The sequence below is a fragment of the Microtus ochrogaster genome, linkage group LG3 (genome assembly GCF_000317375.1).
Source record: "Microtus ochrogaster isolate Prairie Vole_2 linkage group LG3, MicOch1.0, whole genome shotgun sequence".
Lineage (NCBI taxonomy): Eukaryota > Metazoa > Chordata > Mammalia > Rodentia > Cricetidae > Microtus > Microtus ochrogaster.
In genome coordinates this window covers 31,388,639-31,407,162 of record NC_022029.1, presented here as the reverse complement: position 1 = coordinate 31,407,162, position 18,524 = coordinate 31,388,639, and the positions used below count along the sequence as shown (strand labels likewise).

Here is an 18,524-nt window from a genome sequence, read left to right as displayed (position 1 = left end):
TCTTTCTACTTCATTGAATCTAACATTTATTAATTCCTTGGAAGAAAAGATCTCTAGTCACAGAAAGTCAACATAGCCCGAACTTCTGGGCAAGCAATGGGAAATGCATGTGCCTTTGGTTGTGGATCAGGTATGTATCCTTTCATTTCACAATTACTTGAAAGACAGAACAAGATACCAAAATTACGTTAGTTAAGCACAACAACAAAATTTTTAGCTATTCTCTTACCTTTGCAGATTGCTGCAAGAATTTGCTACTAGGTTTGAAAAGCTACAACTAGCTTGTATTCTAGGGCTTCCCTGCCAAGGGGAATCACAATTGACCAATTTAGAGAATTCCAGCCCTTTGGCAGCATGCTAACCCATTCTAAATTTGGTTGTTTCCTTAAGTGGATAATTAAATTTCCTACAAATGTATACAATCTTTAAAATGCCAGCTATAAAAAATAAAATGGGAAAGTGGGTCAACTGACCATGTAACTCTCCCAAGAAACAAAATAAAATGTGGTTTTTAAATGTCATGTAACAAGATGCTGTTTTGATTTTCTGGATGATCTCATTTGTGGCCTTGGTGGCATAATTTCATAGGCTATATCTGTGTTACATGGCAAAATGATCGTAAGAGGAAAAAGAAAATAGCCTTCATTCACAACTATAGGAACATCCTAACTCTTACATGACTGAGAGTAAATACATATGACTCCCAGAGCTTCAGCCGTGTCAGTTCTGCAAGGGCGGTTCTGTGACCTAGGATGCACAGCACTTCAAAGGTGAATAAACCGATAGAAAAGGAAGGACTTTGTCTGGTATGTGTAAGAGACATTGTAAGTATAAATTGAAAGTGAACAGTTTCATCTTGGAGAAGTAGTAGCATCAATGTGGTGATATTTCTTTCTTCTTTTTTAAAAATTTCTTTGCGAATTTTGGGGAGCCTAACATCATGCACCTCAAGTTATCTTTCTTAAGGTCAGTAAAATTCCCTTCTGAAAAGCAGGGCTTTTATAACCTGCATAACAGAGTGTGATCCACATCAATGCTGACTAAATAACCAGGACTAAGGCTAAAGAAAAATCCTCTTTAACCACCTCCTCTCTCTTTTCCAGCTTTCCTCTCTCTTCCTCTTTTTTTTCTTCTCCCATGGTTCTCCCTCTTCTCCAGCTCCATTTCCTCCTTTCCAAAAAGGACATACATATGACATTTATTTTAAATAATGGCCTCAAACTCTGCAATTTTATTTGTTTGTAATCTGAGCGTTTCATACTATTATTGTTCATCAGTTCAGGTTCTGTACCTGAAGCCTAATAGATGCAGATCTGGACTCCTTACCAATCATCCACATGAACACTCATCTCTAGGCATGGTAAAGTTGAAAACCTAGAGGTATGGATAGCTAACCTAAGAATAAAAAATCTTATTTCCTTGTTTGGGAAAGCACAACCTGAGCTACTTGAAAACAAAGTAAGCCATAAATTATATAAAAAAAATATTTCCTTAAGTGATCACAAAAAAGAAAGCTACTTAGAAACTAAGTTTCCACAAGCCATTTCTGCTACATATATATTCGTGGAGATGTACATGTGCATGGAAGTATTGCCTGCTTAAAGAAGTACATTTAAAATAGATTGGCAAGAGAATTTTTAAAGTAAATCTTTGATCATCACTGTTACAGGACAGGCTTTCAAGTCCTCACTAAATTCCCAAAGACCTTCTGGATGAAACAGGGAACAGGAAGATCAAAGGTCCCTTTTGTTTCCTGCATTCCTCTGGGCCAATGAGAAGACCTCTAACTATTGAATTCTTAGCCCTTAGGGATATTTGTCTTGGAGGAAATAGAAAAAAAAGGAAGAAGAGAAGAAGGAAAGGGGAGGTAACAGAAGAGAAGGGAAGAAGAGAGAAAAAGGGAACCAAGGAGGGAGGAAGGGAAAGAAAAATGGTGTCCTATGAGACACCACAATAATTTAAAAATTTAATTTAAAATGGGATTTTGAAAATTATCCTTTCAATCTGCCAGCCCATTATTTAGCAAGCATTAAGAATCACAGAGGTATAAGCTTCTAACCTCTAACATGTGTATTCTCTGTAGTACAGGCCATTAAGATGCCCAAATTCAGTTTGCTATAATCTAAAGTAATATAACAATAATATTAATATATTGATATGATGATAAGAAGACAGTAAAACAAGGGCACCATGTTTGATAGGCTTTGGGCATATTGTGGTTCATTTATTTTCAACAATCATTTAATTTAAATGAATGGGATAACTTTTTCTATTCTTGACATAAAAACATGTCTAAAAACATTTGCAGTCTGTAAGCACATTCAGTCATAGATTATTTTACTAACCGATTTTACATGGATAAGGTATTGGATACATGAGGTTAAGATTTTGTGTATTGTTGGTTCTTCTATTAATTTTTTTTTGAAACAAGGACTTACAGTGTGCTGAGGCTGACCTTGAACACATTCTAAACCTCCTTCATCAGTCTTCTGAGTTGCAGGCTTGAGTCAAAGGTTAAGTAGCTTATTCAAGGTCAGGAGAGAATGAATATGTGCCTGCATCCAGGCCTGGAAGCTTCAAGACTCTTCCCACCGTGATATACTGACTACAGGTTATCCTGTTTGGGTTTCACTACTCTAAATAGAAAACTTGAAAACGAGATGTAATGGATCCTGAACAATGTTTTGCAGTAGGGTCCTCCTAAAGTTGTCCTGAAAAAAATCAGGCAAAGACTAGTTTCATAATAATGAACATACGCTATATCACAATAAGTAAGATCTCCTATGATGCTCTAGTACTACTGTTACTTTTAATGTTTATTTCAGATGTTTTCTCCTCACACATTCAATGACATTCAGAGATCTGTTTGTCTTAGTCCATTACTATGAGAAATTATAGTTTTATCTTATATCAAATTATATAGTTTATAAAGATTTTTGAAATCTGCTGATTTATCTGCTGTACTGTTTACAAAGCACTTTGCTCTATCTTAAAAGACATGGTTAAAAATATTGAGATGAACAAAGTTGATTTTTAATTCAATAAATAAGACAATCATTTTAGAAAAGGAATATTTTTTAAATACATATGTTAAAATTTAAATGTGAACCAGGTAGTGGTGCCACACACCTTTAATCACACCACTTGGAAGGCAGAGGCAGGTAGATCTCTATGAGTTTGAGGCTGGCCTGGTTTACAAAGCAAGTTCCAGTAGAGCTAGAGCTATTACATAGAGAAACCCTGTCTTAAAAAACAGCAACAGCAACAACAAAATTAAATGTGATTTGCAGCATTTTTTAGGCAGGCATGAAAGTTTCTAGTTGTATAACTCCCCCCACACACACACAAATAACATGGAAAGTTTCTTCTATGTTCCAAGAAGAGAGGTTAATTTTCTACAAATCTAGTATCATTCTTATTTAGTTAACCAGTATTTTAAATACAAGGTTATGAAGAGAGTTTATGAAGACATCGGGAATTTACCAACCCAAAACTACAGTTTCAGAAAACAGTTGCAACTTTACTATTTATAAACACAAAGAGATATAAATTAAATCATAGAAATGTCAAACAAACACATGTTCTCAAAGTGACTTGTGTTAATTGAAGACTGAGCAGACAGACGTAAAGATAAACTGAGAGGCAACACTGAGCTCTTCTGTTGGCCATCTGGACCGAGTAGATGCTTAAAGTTCTGCTGTTTCCCAGTTCTGTGGATGTAAGAAAGATCCAAATTGCAGTGGCACAGGTCATAGTGACAGACAGCTGAAGACAAACTACGCCTTAGCTGGCGCATATTAAAAAAAACCCACGATTTCAATAGAACATATTACAATTTACACTCTTCTGAGCAATGAGGATAACTTAGTATTAGGGAGCTAAATTAGAAAAATGTGACTTAAAGATCCATACAAAGTAAATAAGATCATTTTTATAATTGATTTGGAAATCTGAAAGTACAGTGAAGTACACATAGAATTTCTAAAAGGATTTGCACATCAAAGGCTGGTGAGCCAATCCAAGTTTGGCCCAAAGGTGCTCTGTAGCTAAAGAAGAGCTGAGCTACAGCAAGGAAAGCTACGGAGAACACCAGTTTTGAATGTCACTGTCTCCCCAGTAGTCATATGCACGCAGCAAAGATTTAGAGAAATTATTGTGCTTCAAGGAGGATCCTCTAGGAATGTGGGTTTTATTTAATACAAGATTCCAGAGACTCCATTGCCACCTTTCAGCACTTAGGGACACAGAAAGAAGATATTCTATAGCTAGTGGGCCAGCCCTCTCTACACAACAAATGAACGCACACCTTGACATTTGCCTTCCCAGGCTCTGAAGCTGTGAATTGCTGTTTAGAACCAAACCTAATCCATACCATTTTGTTACAGCAGCCTGACTGGACTATTACAGAAATGAAAGAAAATAAATACCACAAGGAAGTTTAGCTCTTATACAAATATCAAATTTATTTTATGAGTGGGTTTAATAGAATAATATGAAAGGACATAAATGTTTTTAAATACTACAAGATTGGGGGCTGTTATCAATTAATTATTAAGGAATCTGGCTATTTACTGTGAGAAAAATTATTTTGATTTTTCTTAGGATTGATTCTGATTTGAATCTTAAATATCAGTAATACCACAGAGGTAATACATTTTTGAATACATGAAAACACATTTCGGAGTTCGGCTTATAAAACTTTGACCTTCTCTAAACACCTTGGATCACGAATAAATAATAAATGTTCATTTGATAGATTCGAGAGAAGAATTATTTCACACACATGGTATAGGATTTATATTTATATAAGACACAAAATAGACATATCATAATACAAGACTTCAATTTGGAATTTTCTAACAGCTGAATATTCTGTGGTATACTAGAGTTAAGAAAATTAGAAAAAAAAAGAGATGAAATCAAAGAGACATCACATGACCTATAGATTTGGTTATTTTTCCTTGTGGCGACAAATGACATTAAAAATCCATCAGGGGATTCATCCCTGCAGAAAATGAATTTTCCTTTTCCCAGAACCCATTTGTTGGCTGTAATTCTTCTTCTATGTGCAAAGACCATGAGAATTAAAGACAATAATACCTTGACTTTACATTTCTTTAGCGATCCACTCTTTGGTATGCTAAGGCAAATGGAAGTGATATCGTGATATCAGAATGAAGTTTATTGCTAGATAGACAAACAACAGCTTTGGGATGAAATTTAAAAGACAAAAGGAAGTTTAGAGGAAGAAATAAACACATCCTGTATAATCTTCTGCTAGTTTCTTCTGAATACCTAACAACATTTCTCATCCTTCTTACCCCTTCCTTTTTATACTTTGACCCATTCCCTTCCCGTCCATAGTGGCACATTGTATACACTGGTATCATTAAAATGGCAAATTCAAGAGCCAGTAAGAAAAGAAATGTCCTGGAAATAGCTAATGGTCAACCAGAAACATGAACTGCCTGCCCTCATGGAGCTTCCACTCTACTAGGAAAAGGTGACATAAAATAAAACAAAACATATAAATGCACAATTAGAATCCTATGCTGTGAAGGAAAATACAAGCCTTTCCTCAAAGCATCAATATGTAGCTGATATAATTAGCCTCTTACCCTCAGTTAGTGACCAGCAATTATGGCTGGATTTGCATGTATAACATATGGCTATTTTTCTTGATTTAAGAGTCATTCATTCTTTCAGAAAACCTATTATAGTAAAACCAAATAAGTAAATTTAAAAATAAACAATTGTTGGAATGACCTGAACAGTTACAAAGACAAGGACACTCATACATTTGCACCTACAAGTGCACTCGTGCATACACATACATACATAGACAGGGGTGAGGAAAACACCAAATTTCTAGGGAAATTGTTAAATTTAGGTTCTAAGTAAAAATAAAATAAATCACCATAACTATTGATCCCAAAAATAATGCCAATGACAACTTTCAAGTGAAATAAATGTAAAATCAATAACAAGCAATACCCTAAAGACTATTTGGAATCATATAGCCAGCAGCAGTTATATTTTCCATGGGCACTGCATGAGCTCTCCAAAAGAAAGCTATAATCCATTAAAATGGAGATTATTCTTAATTATATTTAATTAAAGGGGAAACATTTCCATTTTAAATCATAAAACAAATTTAAATTATTGACTCTCAAGTTTGAAGCAGAATAGCCAGCTGACAGACCTAAGTATGATGTACCATGAAGAGAAAACATTCATTTCATTCTTCATGATTCTGCTACCATACAACATGAACCCCTAGCCATTTTTGTCATACCGAAATGGTGAAATATTTTGCAGATTCCAAACCCTGAATGAGCTGGGAGAGATCAGGGTCCACATCCACTTGGGAAGGGTCCATCAGAAAGGGACTCCAGTGTTACCTTCTGGTGGAAGAAATCAGGAGGATGAAGAGGTTTTTTTCAAATGTCTCTCTTTTTCACTTCTATCTTTACTTATTTTCTTTAAATGAAATGTATTCATCTCTAACTGGGTACTTGGAATTTAGTAAAAAAAAAATTCTCACAAAAGAAATCAAAGCATTAATGATGACCGACATTCTTGAATTCAATTTTGCTTCTAGATACAGACACAGAAATAGGTAAGTTTCCAGAGGTCCATTTCAAAGATTCTTAGTTCACTCTGCCAGAGAAAAGTGGAGTAGAGAAGAGTGCTTTAGAATTTCATGATGATGGAAAGATTGGAGAGAAACAAGAGTTTACAGAATGAACCAGTTATGTTTCATGAGTCACATTTAACTTCTTTTTAATGCACAACTAGCATTGAAGTTGATGTAGAAAGTTACAAAGTGAAATTCCTAGACAATATGTTAGTCTTCCAACTGAGTGACGGAAATACGTTGACCTGGATTCACGCTCTTATTAAGTTTTGTCTGTGCATTAATTCATCCACATGGTGTGCTGACAGGCTGAGCGTGATGCCATGACAGTCACAATTGTACTTTCTGCTCTAGAATGTAAATTGGTAAACCAGTTCACAGTGAAAAATTGACGAAGTTTATATTTCATGTTTATATATCTAGAACAAACAATTATGTGATGGCAACTCTGATATTCAAAGTAACCCCTCCATCTATCATTAGATACACACTGATTCCAATGATCTTTCTTTTAAAAAATGAAATAGAAAAATCAAATGTTTTTCCTCTATAGCTTTGCAATGGAGAACAAAAATTTGATAAAAATGATGAAATGAAGAAAATGTCTGTTACACATAGCAGCAGAAACATTTGAGACTTACATGGTATACTGAAGTGACTCTCAACATTAATTACACTGAGTTGTTATCAACTGGATGTAAATATGAACTATTTCATATGTTTAGTTATATAACTAGAAAAGTATTTTGAGTTACTTTTAAAAGTTACTTTTTTAGAGTATAATGGATGATTGTATATACTCAAAGTCTACGCTTATATATTCATATAAATATATGCATACACATACTGAAGCACATTCTATTAACAAGAAAGCAAAAGACAATTTCCTACATATAATCTTAACACCGAGTCCACATGCAGAACAGTATATAGACCATTAGGGACACACTCACTAGAGCTCTCTGTCAATGGGATGTAAGCCTTGGACATAGGCTTTAGAAACTACCCAAAATGACTCACCAATGCTTTAAGAGAATTGATGACACCATCATTGTCACAGTGACTAAGACTCAAAACAAAATGAAGTTGTACTATTGGAAATGGCCAACTGGCAAAGCTGTGACAGGTAAGCGAAAGCTCTATTTTACAACGTTTAACTTAGATGTCATTTCTTACTTAATGCTTGGCTCATGTTCAGATGCTTTTCTGAAACAGAAAAGGTTCCATGCTGGATGATACAAATGCAAGAAGGTAGAGCAGCAAACGCTCATCCTAGTCACGATGTTAACTTTTAACACATAAGAAAGTGTCATAGAATTCAAGGAAAAGACATATTGCTGTATCTAAGGATAATTTTGATTTAGAATCAGAGATCTAGGGTGCATTAACTATTTCACAATTTAAAACAAAAAAGGTCATTCTAAACATTTACCAGGGCTGTGAGTCACTTATTTCCTTTGCTAAACACATTGTAGATGCATCTAAACAGCAAACCGAACATGCTTCTTCTTCCATATACTTCAAAGAGTACTCATGCCTGACTTACCAAGTGACACAGCAATATATAGTTGCTATTAACATTCTTCATGTTAGTATGCATAAAGAGCATGCTTGCTTTTCCTCTTTTGTTTCCACCACAGTGCTGCCTTTTAGGGCTTCCATGACATCAGTGTGTTTCTATGGCATCTAGTAGGCAACAAGGGAAGAATGCAGAGCAAACAACCCCAGAGCTGTGCTATAATGATGCTTACATCAGGCAGAATGGACAGAGCAGGTGTGTCCATTCAGAGACGAGTATACAAGGAAGATATAATTAGAGTCACTACACTCATCATTTAAATACCATTAAATGATACTGCAGGGACTGACACCACAACCTATAGCTAATTTTTAAATATACTAATTATATAAGCAACTGACATGGAAAAAATTAGTCCAAAAAGCAAAACATGGACATGGGAGGGCAAAGCGAAAATATTTCGAAGAACGCTTTCTTACCTTACATTCATAAATATTCATTAACATACACATACCTACCTCCCAGTACCTTTCACCAATGCCAAAGGTCTACATACATTTGCATAACTTAGACATACTGTAATCCACACAGATGAAACTAAGAAACAAAATAATGTAGTACCTTTACTTTTACCTATGCATTTGATGAGATGGGTCCATGAAGAAAGGATTTCCAGACAAAGAGAATAAAGAGGAGAAAAACAACAAGAATAATTATGAATATATGTAGATGCACTGCTCTCTGAAAATTAAACAAGACAAGAGAATATAAACAATGTTTTGAAGACAATGGAAAGGCAGTCCATACATTCTGAGAATTCTGCCTGTTTTTACAGAAAGGTTCATGCAAGGGATTAGAAGCCCATGCTCATGTTTAAAGTTACATAAAAAAAGAATCTCAATGCCCATAGTATCAATTGCATGGAATATTACAATCAGCACCCTGGAAACCAAAAGTCAAAGCTGTCTGCAAGTTCCGAAACTGCCATGCATGGATGAATAATGGACTCTTAATGGAGCAGGTGATACTGGGGGTTTCAGATGTTAGCTCCTGACTGCTCTGGACTTTCCTCTTCTGTAAGGACTCTCCCATAGACACCAATAAGAAAAGCAGGGTTTCAGCCAAATTTCTTATGTCTTATTTATTTGCAGATGTCACAGTGAAAGGGATGGAGGGATACAAGCGTCACAGGAGCAAAACAACATCAAACCAACAAATAGAAGCAGAAAATAAACCATGAAAAATGTGAACAAAAGCTGTGTATTTCATTTGCAGCCACATCGTTTCCAAGCATCCGCCATACTTTGCAGCGATGGTTTTGAAAGCAGCTACAGAACAAGAAAACACTGAAAGCAGAGTGGAAAAGGAGCAGAACCCATACCTTGGTCGCCCATCATCAGGTGTGCCAGACCTTGAAGGGAAACAAGAGCACAGTCAGCAATAAACAAGGGAGCATGGGAAAGCAGGGTTGTCACGGTGACAAAAATGTTCAGTGACAGACATCTTGCTTACTATGAGACATGCCCGTATCACAGAGGCAAATCAAAAACATTCTTTCAACCCTTGGTTGGAATGCTTTGGGACAAAGAGTTATAAAACAGCAGTGTAAACACCAGCATATGCCGTGCTGTGTATTCTAAGTGTTAGTTAGAACAAGCAAAAGTATGAGAGCATGATTTAAATTCAACCAGTCCCTTAAATAGTGCATCTGCCCTTCGTGTGCTTTGATAACATTTGGAACATTGTCCCCATAGGGCTTGCCATTGTTTGGCAATAAAATTATATTTTACGAACACCCAAAAGATTGTTTTTATCGTGGGCTGGGTCTGATCTTTTTCCTCTCTTCAAAAATGAGAACTTTCATAATTAAATGGGGTGTGGGAGTGGGAAGTGGCCTAAATCACATTGAAATGACAATGCAGAAATGTCCCCTTGTCTGATGCAGGTGGCTCAAATGCAAAACCAAGATAATTAGGCATGCAATTGAAAAGCTTGGATTTATGACACAGTCATGTTTTCAAGAAAGAATGGCTAAGTTATAAGTAGAGTCAATTTTTCATGGGAAGAAAATTATTTATCATTTTAATTAAATGTTGTTCTGAGTTTATGCTCCTTTATTTACTCAAGTTATACACAGCAGATATAATATCCCCAAGAAATTTTTATGAAGATCACTATTTTTCTAAAGAAAATTGAAAATAGTCTCTTGCTTTGATTGGTTTTGAAGCATGTTCTCAGTATGTAACCTAGGATAGCCTCAGCCATAGTCCTCATGTCATTTTGCCAACATGCCCAGCTGTTAGGATCATCTTAGCAAACAAAAGAGTTTATGTGACAAAAGAGTCACGTGAAAGAGTACTTTTTCTGAAAATCATGAATCATAGCAGCTTAGTCTCAACTCTGAAACACAGCTGTCACTTTTGGATATATTTCAATAACTTTATATACAATCAGAGAAATGTAAGATCAAGTTTAAAAAAAATCCGTCTTTTCAATTTCTAATGATACTTCAAATAGATTTGAAACTTTGAACTTGAAAGAATCATGCACCAGTTGCCCCTGATCTGCTTTTTCAAACTCATAAGTGTATTTTTATATTTTGGTAAGGCTTATACAACTAGAAATTATCCTGAAATCACAACATAATTTGGAAATTATTTTAACAGTGAAGATGTTTCTGGAACAGCATTTCTGGAGGGATTTCAAGAAAAATAATCACATAAGTGAAAATTATTTTATATGTGATTAGTTCAGTTCTTTATATGGTGAAGAAGAGGTTCATTTATTCAAATTTTTAGTTTTTTATTTAATCTCACACATATCTTCATATATACATTATCATATATATGCACATCTATACACATGTATATATTTGTTGTGAATGTATATATTTCCACCTAGAAACATATTTGTATTTCTAGGATTGTTTTGTAGTCTACCTCGGGAAATTAGCCCTGGTAAGATCTAAACTCTCTGGAGATCTAACTTTTAGAAAAAAGTCTTAGAAATCTGTGGTACTTTTGACATTGCACCCAAAAGGAAATTAATAAATTTCCAGGGACTACTATTTCTCTTGCTCCATTTCTAGCTCTAAAGGAAGCTTGGCTGCATTCTTATAGTCATATTGTAAAGCAAGATATTAAAATTATGATTTAATAACTTTATTACAACAGTTGAGGGGCTTCTATTCTGAGTATCTTATCAATGACTTGCACCAAATGATTCTGTGATTATGGAGAAGCATTTCTACTAATTAGGTTGACTTTAAAGTCCTTTAGAAATTCAAAGAGAGAAAAAAGAATGAACATTTTACAGAATTGTTTAAAAATACAGAAGAAAAATTTACAGCTTTTGTATGTTCACAAATTTAAAATTATGAAACTGGAAATCAGAAGGGATACAAAGTCAACATTTGGGGGATATGACAGATTGTTTTTTTAGAAATTTTCACCTATTTTGCTTGAATATCAGTATAATTCTGTAACAATTATTGACCATGAAAAGGTGACAAATTTGATGCTGATCTTGCGCCAATCAATGTGGTATTACAATGAAGTCTTCTTTTTGAAAAGAAATGACCCCTTTGTGACCTCAGTTACACTAATCTTTCACTTTCACTAGAGGCAGTCTGTGAGAAGTCTTTCATGTGTAGAAATGGAGGTGTGCTTATGAAATGACTGCATCCCAACCTGTAGCAACAAAGTAGACTTATGTTAAACTCCGTTTCCTGACACACAAATGTCCACACATTGCTGACAACTGTTAAATACTGTGATTATACAATGTATATAGCAGGAGATAGTCCAGGTGTGGCTGTACTCAGCAGGTAAAGCAAGGTGAATGTCTGCAATTGTGGCGGCAGTCTGCTCTCTAGGCTGAGCTACACAGCAGGACCACTTTTTAAAAAAAAATGGGTGTGAAATGATGAGAAACTTAATCTGTCTATTCTTTTGCTGCAGCTAATGCTTTTTGTGTTTATCTCTTCCAGATTTGGTTGGTAATATCAGACTACTTCACCCAAGTTCTATAACAATAAAGTATTGAAATATGCTTTTAGGAACCAATGGAAAAAAATATATGACTTTCCCCAAATTCTATGGTTGAGATAATCTAATGATACTCCAATCAGTCATCCTAGTGTTAACACACTAATGGTATAAATATACTTACCCACAATCTCACGGCAGAACTGAGAGCTTTCATTTCCACTGGCAATGGCTTGTATCTCAATCTAAATGTGTGCTTCTTTCTTATTCTCAGTGTTTTAATCTATGTTCTTTTATAATTTGAATCATTTGAAACAAACCAAGGAGGTTAAAATGACAGAGTAATAAAGATATACACCAGAAAAGAAACTACTTTGCTTCAAAAAAAAAAAATGAAAAGGTATGAAAAAAAAAGAAAAAGAATGGAGACAAAATCACACATTGTGTTACAAACTTCAAAGAAACACTTTATTTTTTAAAAAATAAAAGAAGTAGTATTGTATCCTGTTTCCATATAGAACACTGCGTTAAGTATTTTAAGACTCATATGGGCTGCTGAAATACATCAGGCACTGGAAGTAAGATTGAAGGCGTTTTTATCCCAGAGACTCATGGGGTGGAAGGTGCAGATGTGTTCCATATGCAAACTGATACACAACTAGAAATCAAGGGATGATCAGAAAGGTCAACTTACCGTCTATATTCGAGATGTACTCTATGAATACTGAGAAATAAAAAGCAAAGAGGAGTTGAAAAATAAGGTAGAAAGCACCCACCTTCCACATTGTTGTCTTCTGAAAGCACATGACAAGGAAGGAGAGAAAAGGAGAAACATTCATTAAGCAGCATGCAGACTGGACCTTGCCTGTGCATGTCTTCCTCATGCAAGGCACCAAACACATCATGCAAGTGCTCCATCACTGTCATTCAAGGGTACAACAAAACCACAGGGGAGCGGGTTTCCTCCCATTGGCAGTGTTTACTAGATGTGAGACAAAACTGCAATAGCACTGTCAGGCCTTGCACAAAGGCTGTTTGTTTAAGTAGACTTTCAATGCTCCCTGTAAAGGGAGCTGCATTATTCCTTCAGGCTGCTGACAGGGTCTTTCCAGGCAATTTTTAAAAGCTTTTTACTTGTATTTTGTAGTAATTCTAAAAAGCTCTATTTCTATATATTGATTTGGATCTCTGTAAAAGAAAGCCCATTGGTACTAGCAGTGAAATTTCACCAAAAGTTACTTTACTTCTGTCAAATGTGTTATTTCCATTGTCCTTTGGTTTTGAATGCTTCTAATAACTTCCTTCGAATAATAACTACAGCATAGATTTATACAACAAGTATCAATGATTTATTTGGTTTATTTATTACAAGATCAAATTTTATTACAAATGACAGTTTGTTATAATTTACTAAGATGCTGCTGAAAATATGATGAATAAAAAAAGTGCCCATTGCAAAAGAAGCACATTAAACTAGACTTGTTGTGGTTAGGTTAAAGCTTTCTTACATTTAGCAAACATTTCCTTCTCTTTTCATTTACCTATATGATATTAATATATTTCACATTACTAAGTATATGTTTTCATACATGTACATCTATGCATAAGCACAATACAACATGTATATATTTGTAATATAGGTAATTTTATATAAAACCCATTTAAGTGTACAGGGCTTAAACTGATTAATGCTAACTGAGCAATTCTAGACTGAGACATGGGAGTTTGGAGAAAGGACTGAAATGGAAGGGAAGGCATTCTTACAGACGCAGGGCAAAAACAAGGTTTTCATACTTACTTATTAAACATTTTAGTTGTTAATTATATGGACTGAAATTCTCAGCTGATCCTTAGATTTTATATTTGTTTAATTAACTTTACATTATGCATGGAAATTTGAACTAAAACAGCTTAAAAACGAAAGAAACATGCCTGTAGTAATCAGAGGATGAAACTGAGTATAAATGCACCATTAACACTTACATCCACTGGATGAAGGAAACCATGAATTTAGAATCGTGATTTTGTTTGAATGATAGGACTGGAGACAGAAATACACAGGTGCAATAACTCATTTCCGTAGCAAAAGACACCTGATTAGAGGGGACACAAGATTTTAGGCAACACTTGGTTGGTTTGAATCTATTATTATTGAAGAAATATTTTTTTAAAAAAAATTCAAGTATTTGGTAGGTTTTTAAATTTTTTTGGTTATATTTTATTCAATAAGCTGAGTTCATTTCTTATCAATAGAAATTCTGACAATAAAGTCACACAAATATTTAAGTATGTTTGCTGCATTATCCTGGAAATATATAAATAACCATAATGTCTATGATATCCATTAGTTTATATCTATCTGCTTCTGGAAACTTTTTTTTTTTTGCTTAAGGTATTTTTTTTCAATGATTATTCAATATTAACATTAAATAAAACTTTCAATTCTGAGGAGAATTAATTCCTCTGATCTTATTGAATTGCTGTCAGGAAAAGAAGAAAAAAAGCAGAAAATGACTTAGGTAAGGATGCCGCAGCCGTAAGGTTAAGGACATTGGCTCCATCCACATACGACGGTTTTCTTGCACTGTTAGGAGAGGAAAAGGCCCTGACATTCAGGTTTTCTCCGTTCTTACTCAGATTGAGAATACGCTTAACTGAGGGGCCTCTGATGTGTAAATTCAAGTCAGGACCAATGTGCAACCATCCTGATCTGTGTATGTCCAGGAAATATATTTCAGAATATTTGAGTTTTCCAAAGAGCTAAGATATTGGAGTCAAATATAAGGGGATATATCAGTTTCATTTGAAGCATGCTGAAGAGAGTTGGCTTCAATCAGACTTGCCTTAAGTTTCTGTAATTGTCAAAGTTAATGACAGGGAAACACACACATACATGTGCACACACACACACACACATACCCCCTCCCCCTTCCACCCACACACTGAACAAACAAACCAAAAAGAAAAGAAAACAGAATCCCAACTTCTCCTTCCTCCTTTCATTCTACACTACACTCTGGTGTCCATTTGCTGACTATGGTAGTTAAAACTTGCTGACCCAAGGCTAGCCCATGTTTTACTTCACACGGTGGTTGCAACTCTAACTTAAGGTACTCAACCCATCATGAGACATTCTTTTCTCTAGTTTTCTGGCCTGTTCTTACATAAAACAGTGGGTGATGAGTTGGAAGAACTGTTTTTTTTTTCTTTTCTTCTCTCCAGCTTCAGCGAGTGTGTGTATACTGTGATGCAAACAAAGGCTATTAGAGTTCTGAGCAGTGCCAGGGACGAACTGAGTTTCCACATGCCTTAGTGTACAGGGATGTCAGCTTAATGTGTAGTAGAAAGGGACCCACTTGGCCTTACCTGTAGACCTTGTCAAAGGAGGACATATCTCTTACATAAAAACCCTGGCTTTGGACGTCAAAAGAAAACCCATAGAATCAGCTAACCTGGACTCCTAGGAACTCACAGAGACTGAACCGACAACCAGGGAGCATGCATAGGACTGACCTAGGCCCTATGTATATATTTGACATTTGTGTAGCTTGGTCTTATTGAGGGGCTCCTAACAGTGGGAACAGGGACTTCCTCTGAGTCTCCTGTGCTGACTTTCAGGTCCCTGTTCCTCATACTAAGTTACTTTGCCCAGCCTTAATGTAAGGCGAGGTGCTTAGTCTTCCTACAACTTGACATAGCATGTGTTGTCGAGATCCATGGGAGGACTGCCCTTTTCTGAATAGAAATGAAGGAGGAGGGGGTGTTGGAGAATAGGGAGGAGGAACTGGGAAGAGAGAAAAGAGAGGAAACTTCTGTCAGGATGTAAAAGAAAAGAAGGAATGGAAGGAAGAAGGGAGGAAGAGGGAGGGAGGGAGGAAAGGAAAAAGGAAGAAAGAAAGGAGGGAGGAGGGAAGGAAAGATGGAAGGAGGGAAGAAACCAACCCTGGCTTCTTAGTTTTGCAGACATAAAGCAGGTCTCTCAGCAATCAGTTCCACTGTTATTACTGTGTCTCTTAATAAAATCTTGCTTTTGTATTCCCTACCTATATAAAAGTCAGGAATCCAAGCCTGAAAAAAAAAGAAAATTCCTTTTCGTTCCTTTAAAATACGTTTTTCCCAGCAAATGGGCACCAGATACTGAGGTGTCAACCATGCCAGGAAGGATAGCTTATGTGCTGGCATAAGAGAAGTAACAGACCACTACACTGTGTCTTTTTAAGTTATTACAGGATTGAGCTATAGAAACTTGTTTCTTTTGCTCCTAGCTTGTAAGAATATTAAGGACAGTAGAAGAAACTATCATGACAGCACCTAGAATCTGCTTTTAATGTAGTTTTAAGATCTCAGTTGGGCAGCCCCATGGGGAACTAAATGAAAGATGAACACCCGGCATCTCAGCCTTCATTTGGTGTCTGTCTCCTTTATTTTTGGTCTGATCCCATTTCTACTTGGGTCTACCTGCCTGACATATGTCATCAATCGATGCTGACGTCACACAGGAAAGTCACTGTCCTAAATCTCAGCACCTTGGATTCCAAGAGGAGCATGGTCTTTAGAAGAGATTCCTCCCACCCTCTTCCCTCACCACACACATACCCGAGAACAGGCAATTTTCCAAGAAGTTGAAACTACACTCTGAACTTAAAGTTGTCACCACGCAGAAACCAGAGGGTTTCCATGTGTGATGGTAATGATTAACAATTTATGGAAACACCTTGAGAGACTGGAGTTGAGGCAATCATGGAGCTTAATAGGATCATAAATTGACAAGGACTGCTTAATTATGCAGACCCCTTGTTCTCTAGTGAATCCAATGATCATGTCAACATTTCTAAAATGGACTTGGAAACATTATATCATTTTATATCTTCCTCTGCCCTCGGTTTTTGACCCAAGACTGGTCTCTAATTGACCCAATGATGGAGCTGGTGAGGTTACTCTATTTAGACATCTGGGGCTCTAACTCATGGCTTAAAAATCTCATTACAGTTTCTGCGCTTGATCCTAGAAAAATAATAATGAATAAGAAAATGAATATATTTGTTTCAGTAACCTCAAACTCACCACCTCATCAGAAACTGAATCATGCTGAGTAAACAAAGTTCAGAATAAAAAGCCACGAGCATCATCTTTTGGTATATTCAATCAATGTGTTGAAAACTACGAGGGTCTTCATCTAAATGTTCAGTGGAGGTCAGTTTGTACATCACTGCGGACCTTAAGATTTGATCAACAAAGCTACCAGGAACCACTTAGACATATTCTCTCCTGTGTACTTTGGTTTCCTTTTCTTTCAGTTGTCTGTGACTGGCTCTCTTCAATGTCCTTAACTTCCTTTCGCTTCCATCCAAGCTGGCACTATTACAGGTAACTTGACACACAGATGCAGTACTGGTGCTGGCGACAGCAAGAGGCAGGAACAAAACTACAGTTCTATGTCCTAGTCCATTCAGTGTGGCTGGAGCATTGATACTCTTTATTTTCTAGCTCCTCGTATTACTTCTTCAAACTCTATCCCTTACCGCAGGAACTGAATGCCAGGATGGAAGGGTCTGGTTTCCATGGTAGCACAGGATGGAGCTTTGTTTGGCCTTTATTTTTTCTCTTAGTATTGGCAGTGAAAGCCTTTATCAAACCTCAATAGTCTGAGGATACTTCAAGGACTAGGAAATGGAGGGAATCACTGAAACTGGATTTATGCAGCATTCAACCTGAGGAAGAGAAACACTGGCCAGAGAAAGAGAAGGTTGAAACAGAAAATAAAGCATAAAGGTCCATTATGGACACTAACAAGAGGAAAGAAACAGCTCTGGGCAAGAATCGTGCCAATTACAAAGCATTTTTAAACAGATGGCCACAGCTCCTGTTCCAAAACGACCAAAAGGAGATTCCAAGGTTCTCTCACTAGCCTGCTCCATCCCGATCCTGCGCATGAGTGCACACAATTGAAGTTGAGCCAGTGGACGTTTTTCTGCCTAGGAATGAAAGGGGAGCTACTTCTAGACCAAGTGCAGCAGGAGAGAGACGATCTTGGTATTTCTGAGACATTTTAGAAATTAAAAAGCTCTGGGTAATTAATTCAAAATGTTCTATCTCGGTGTTGACACTCAGAGAAAGTCATGAGAAGAAAGAGGGGTGAGGATAAGGACAACAGAGGAGGAGGGTACTGAAGTCTGTTTTGGTACTGAAACTGTTTGAGGGATCTACGAGAACTTAGCAATCATTGGTCAACCTATTATAAAACATATTCAAACTTCCCTATATTATGATGTAATTTCTTTACATAAGAGGCCATCACAAGTATTTTTGAAAATTATTTTACTTTTGGTTATGATTTACAGAGAGGTTTTCAGCTCAATATTTCTATATTCATCTTGGAGTT

At 36.1% G+C, this 18,524-nt stretch overlaps 1 protein-coding gene across 2 annotated transcripts in view; it reads right to left on the bottom strand.

Moving 5' to 3' along the window:
- Positions 1-3,265: 3,265 nt before the first annotated feature.
- LOC102002213 (neurexin-1) overlaps positions 3,266-18,524 on the bottom strand; it is a 109,275-nt gene continuing 94,016 nt past the window's right edge. Inside the window, exons 3-6 of one of the 2 annotated variants that reach the window (XM_026785961.1) lie at positions 12,919-12,936; positions 9,538-9,567; positions 8,778-8,789; positions 3,266-6,660 (exon numbers count right to left, since the gene is read on the bottom strand). In XM_026785961.1, the coding sequence (XP_026641762.1) occupies positions 6,656-6,660; positions 8,778-8,789; positions 9,538-9,567; positions 12,919-12,936 (65 nt within the window). In that variant the 3' untranslated portion in view covers positions 3,266-6,655. Of the gene's footprint in view, positions 6,661-8,777; positions 8,790-9,484; positions 9,568-12,918; positions 12,937-18,524 lie in introns of those variants that run through there. The other variant, XM_026785960.1, reaches the window with a different exon arrangement.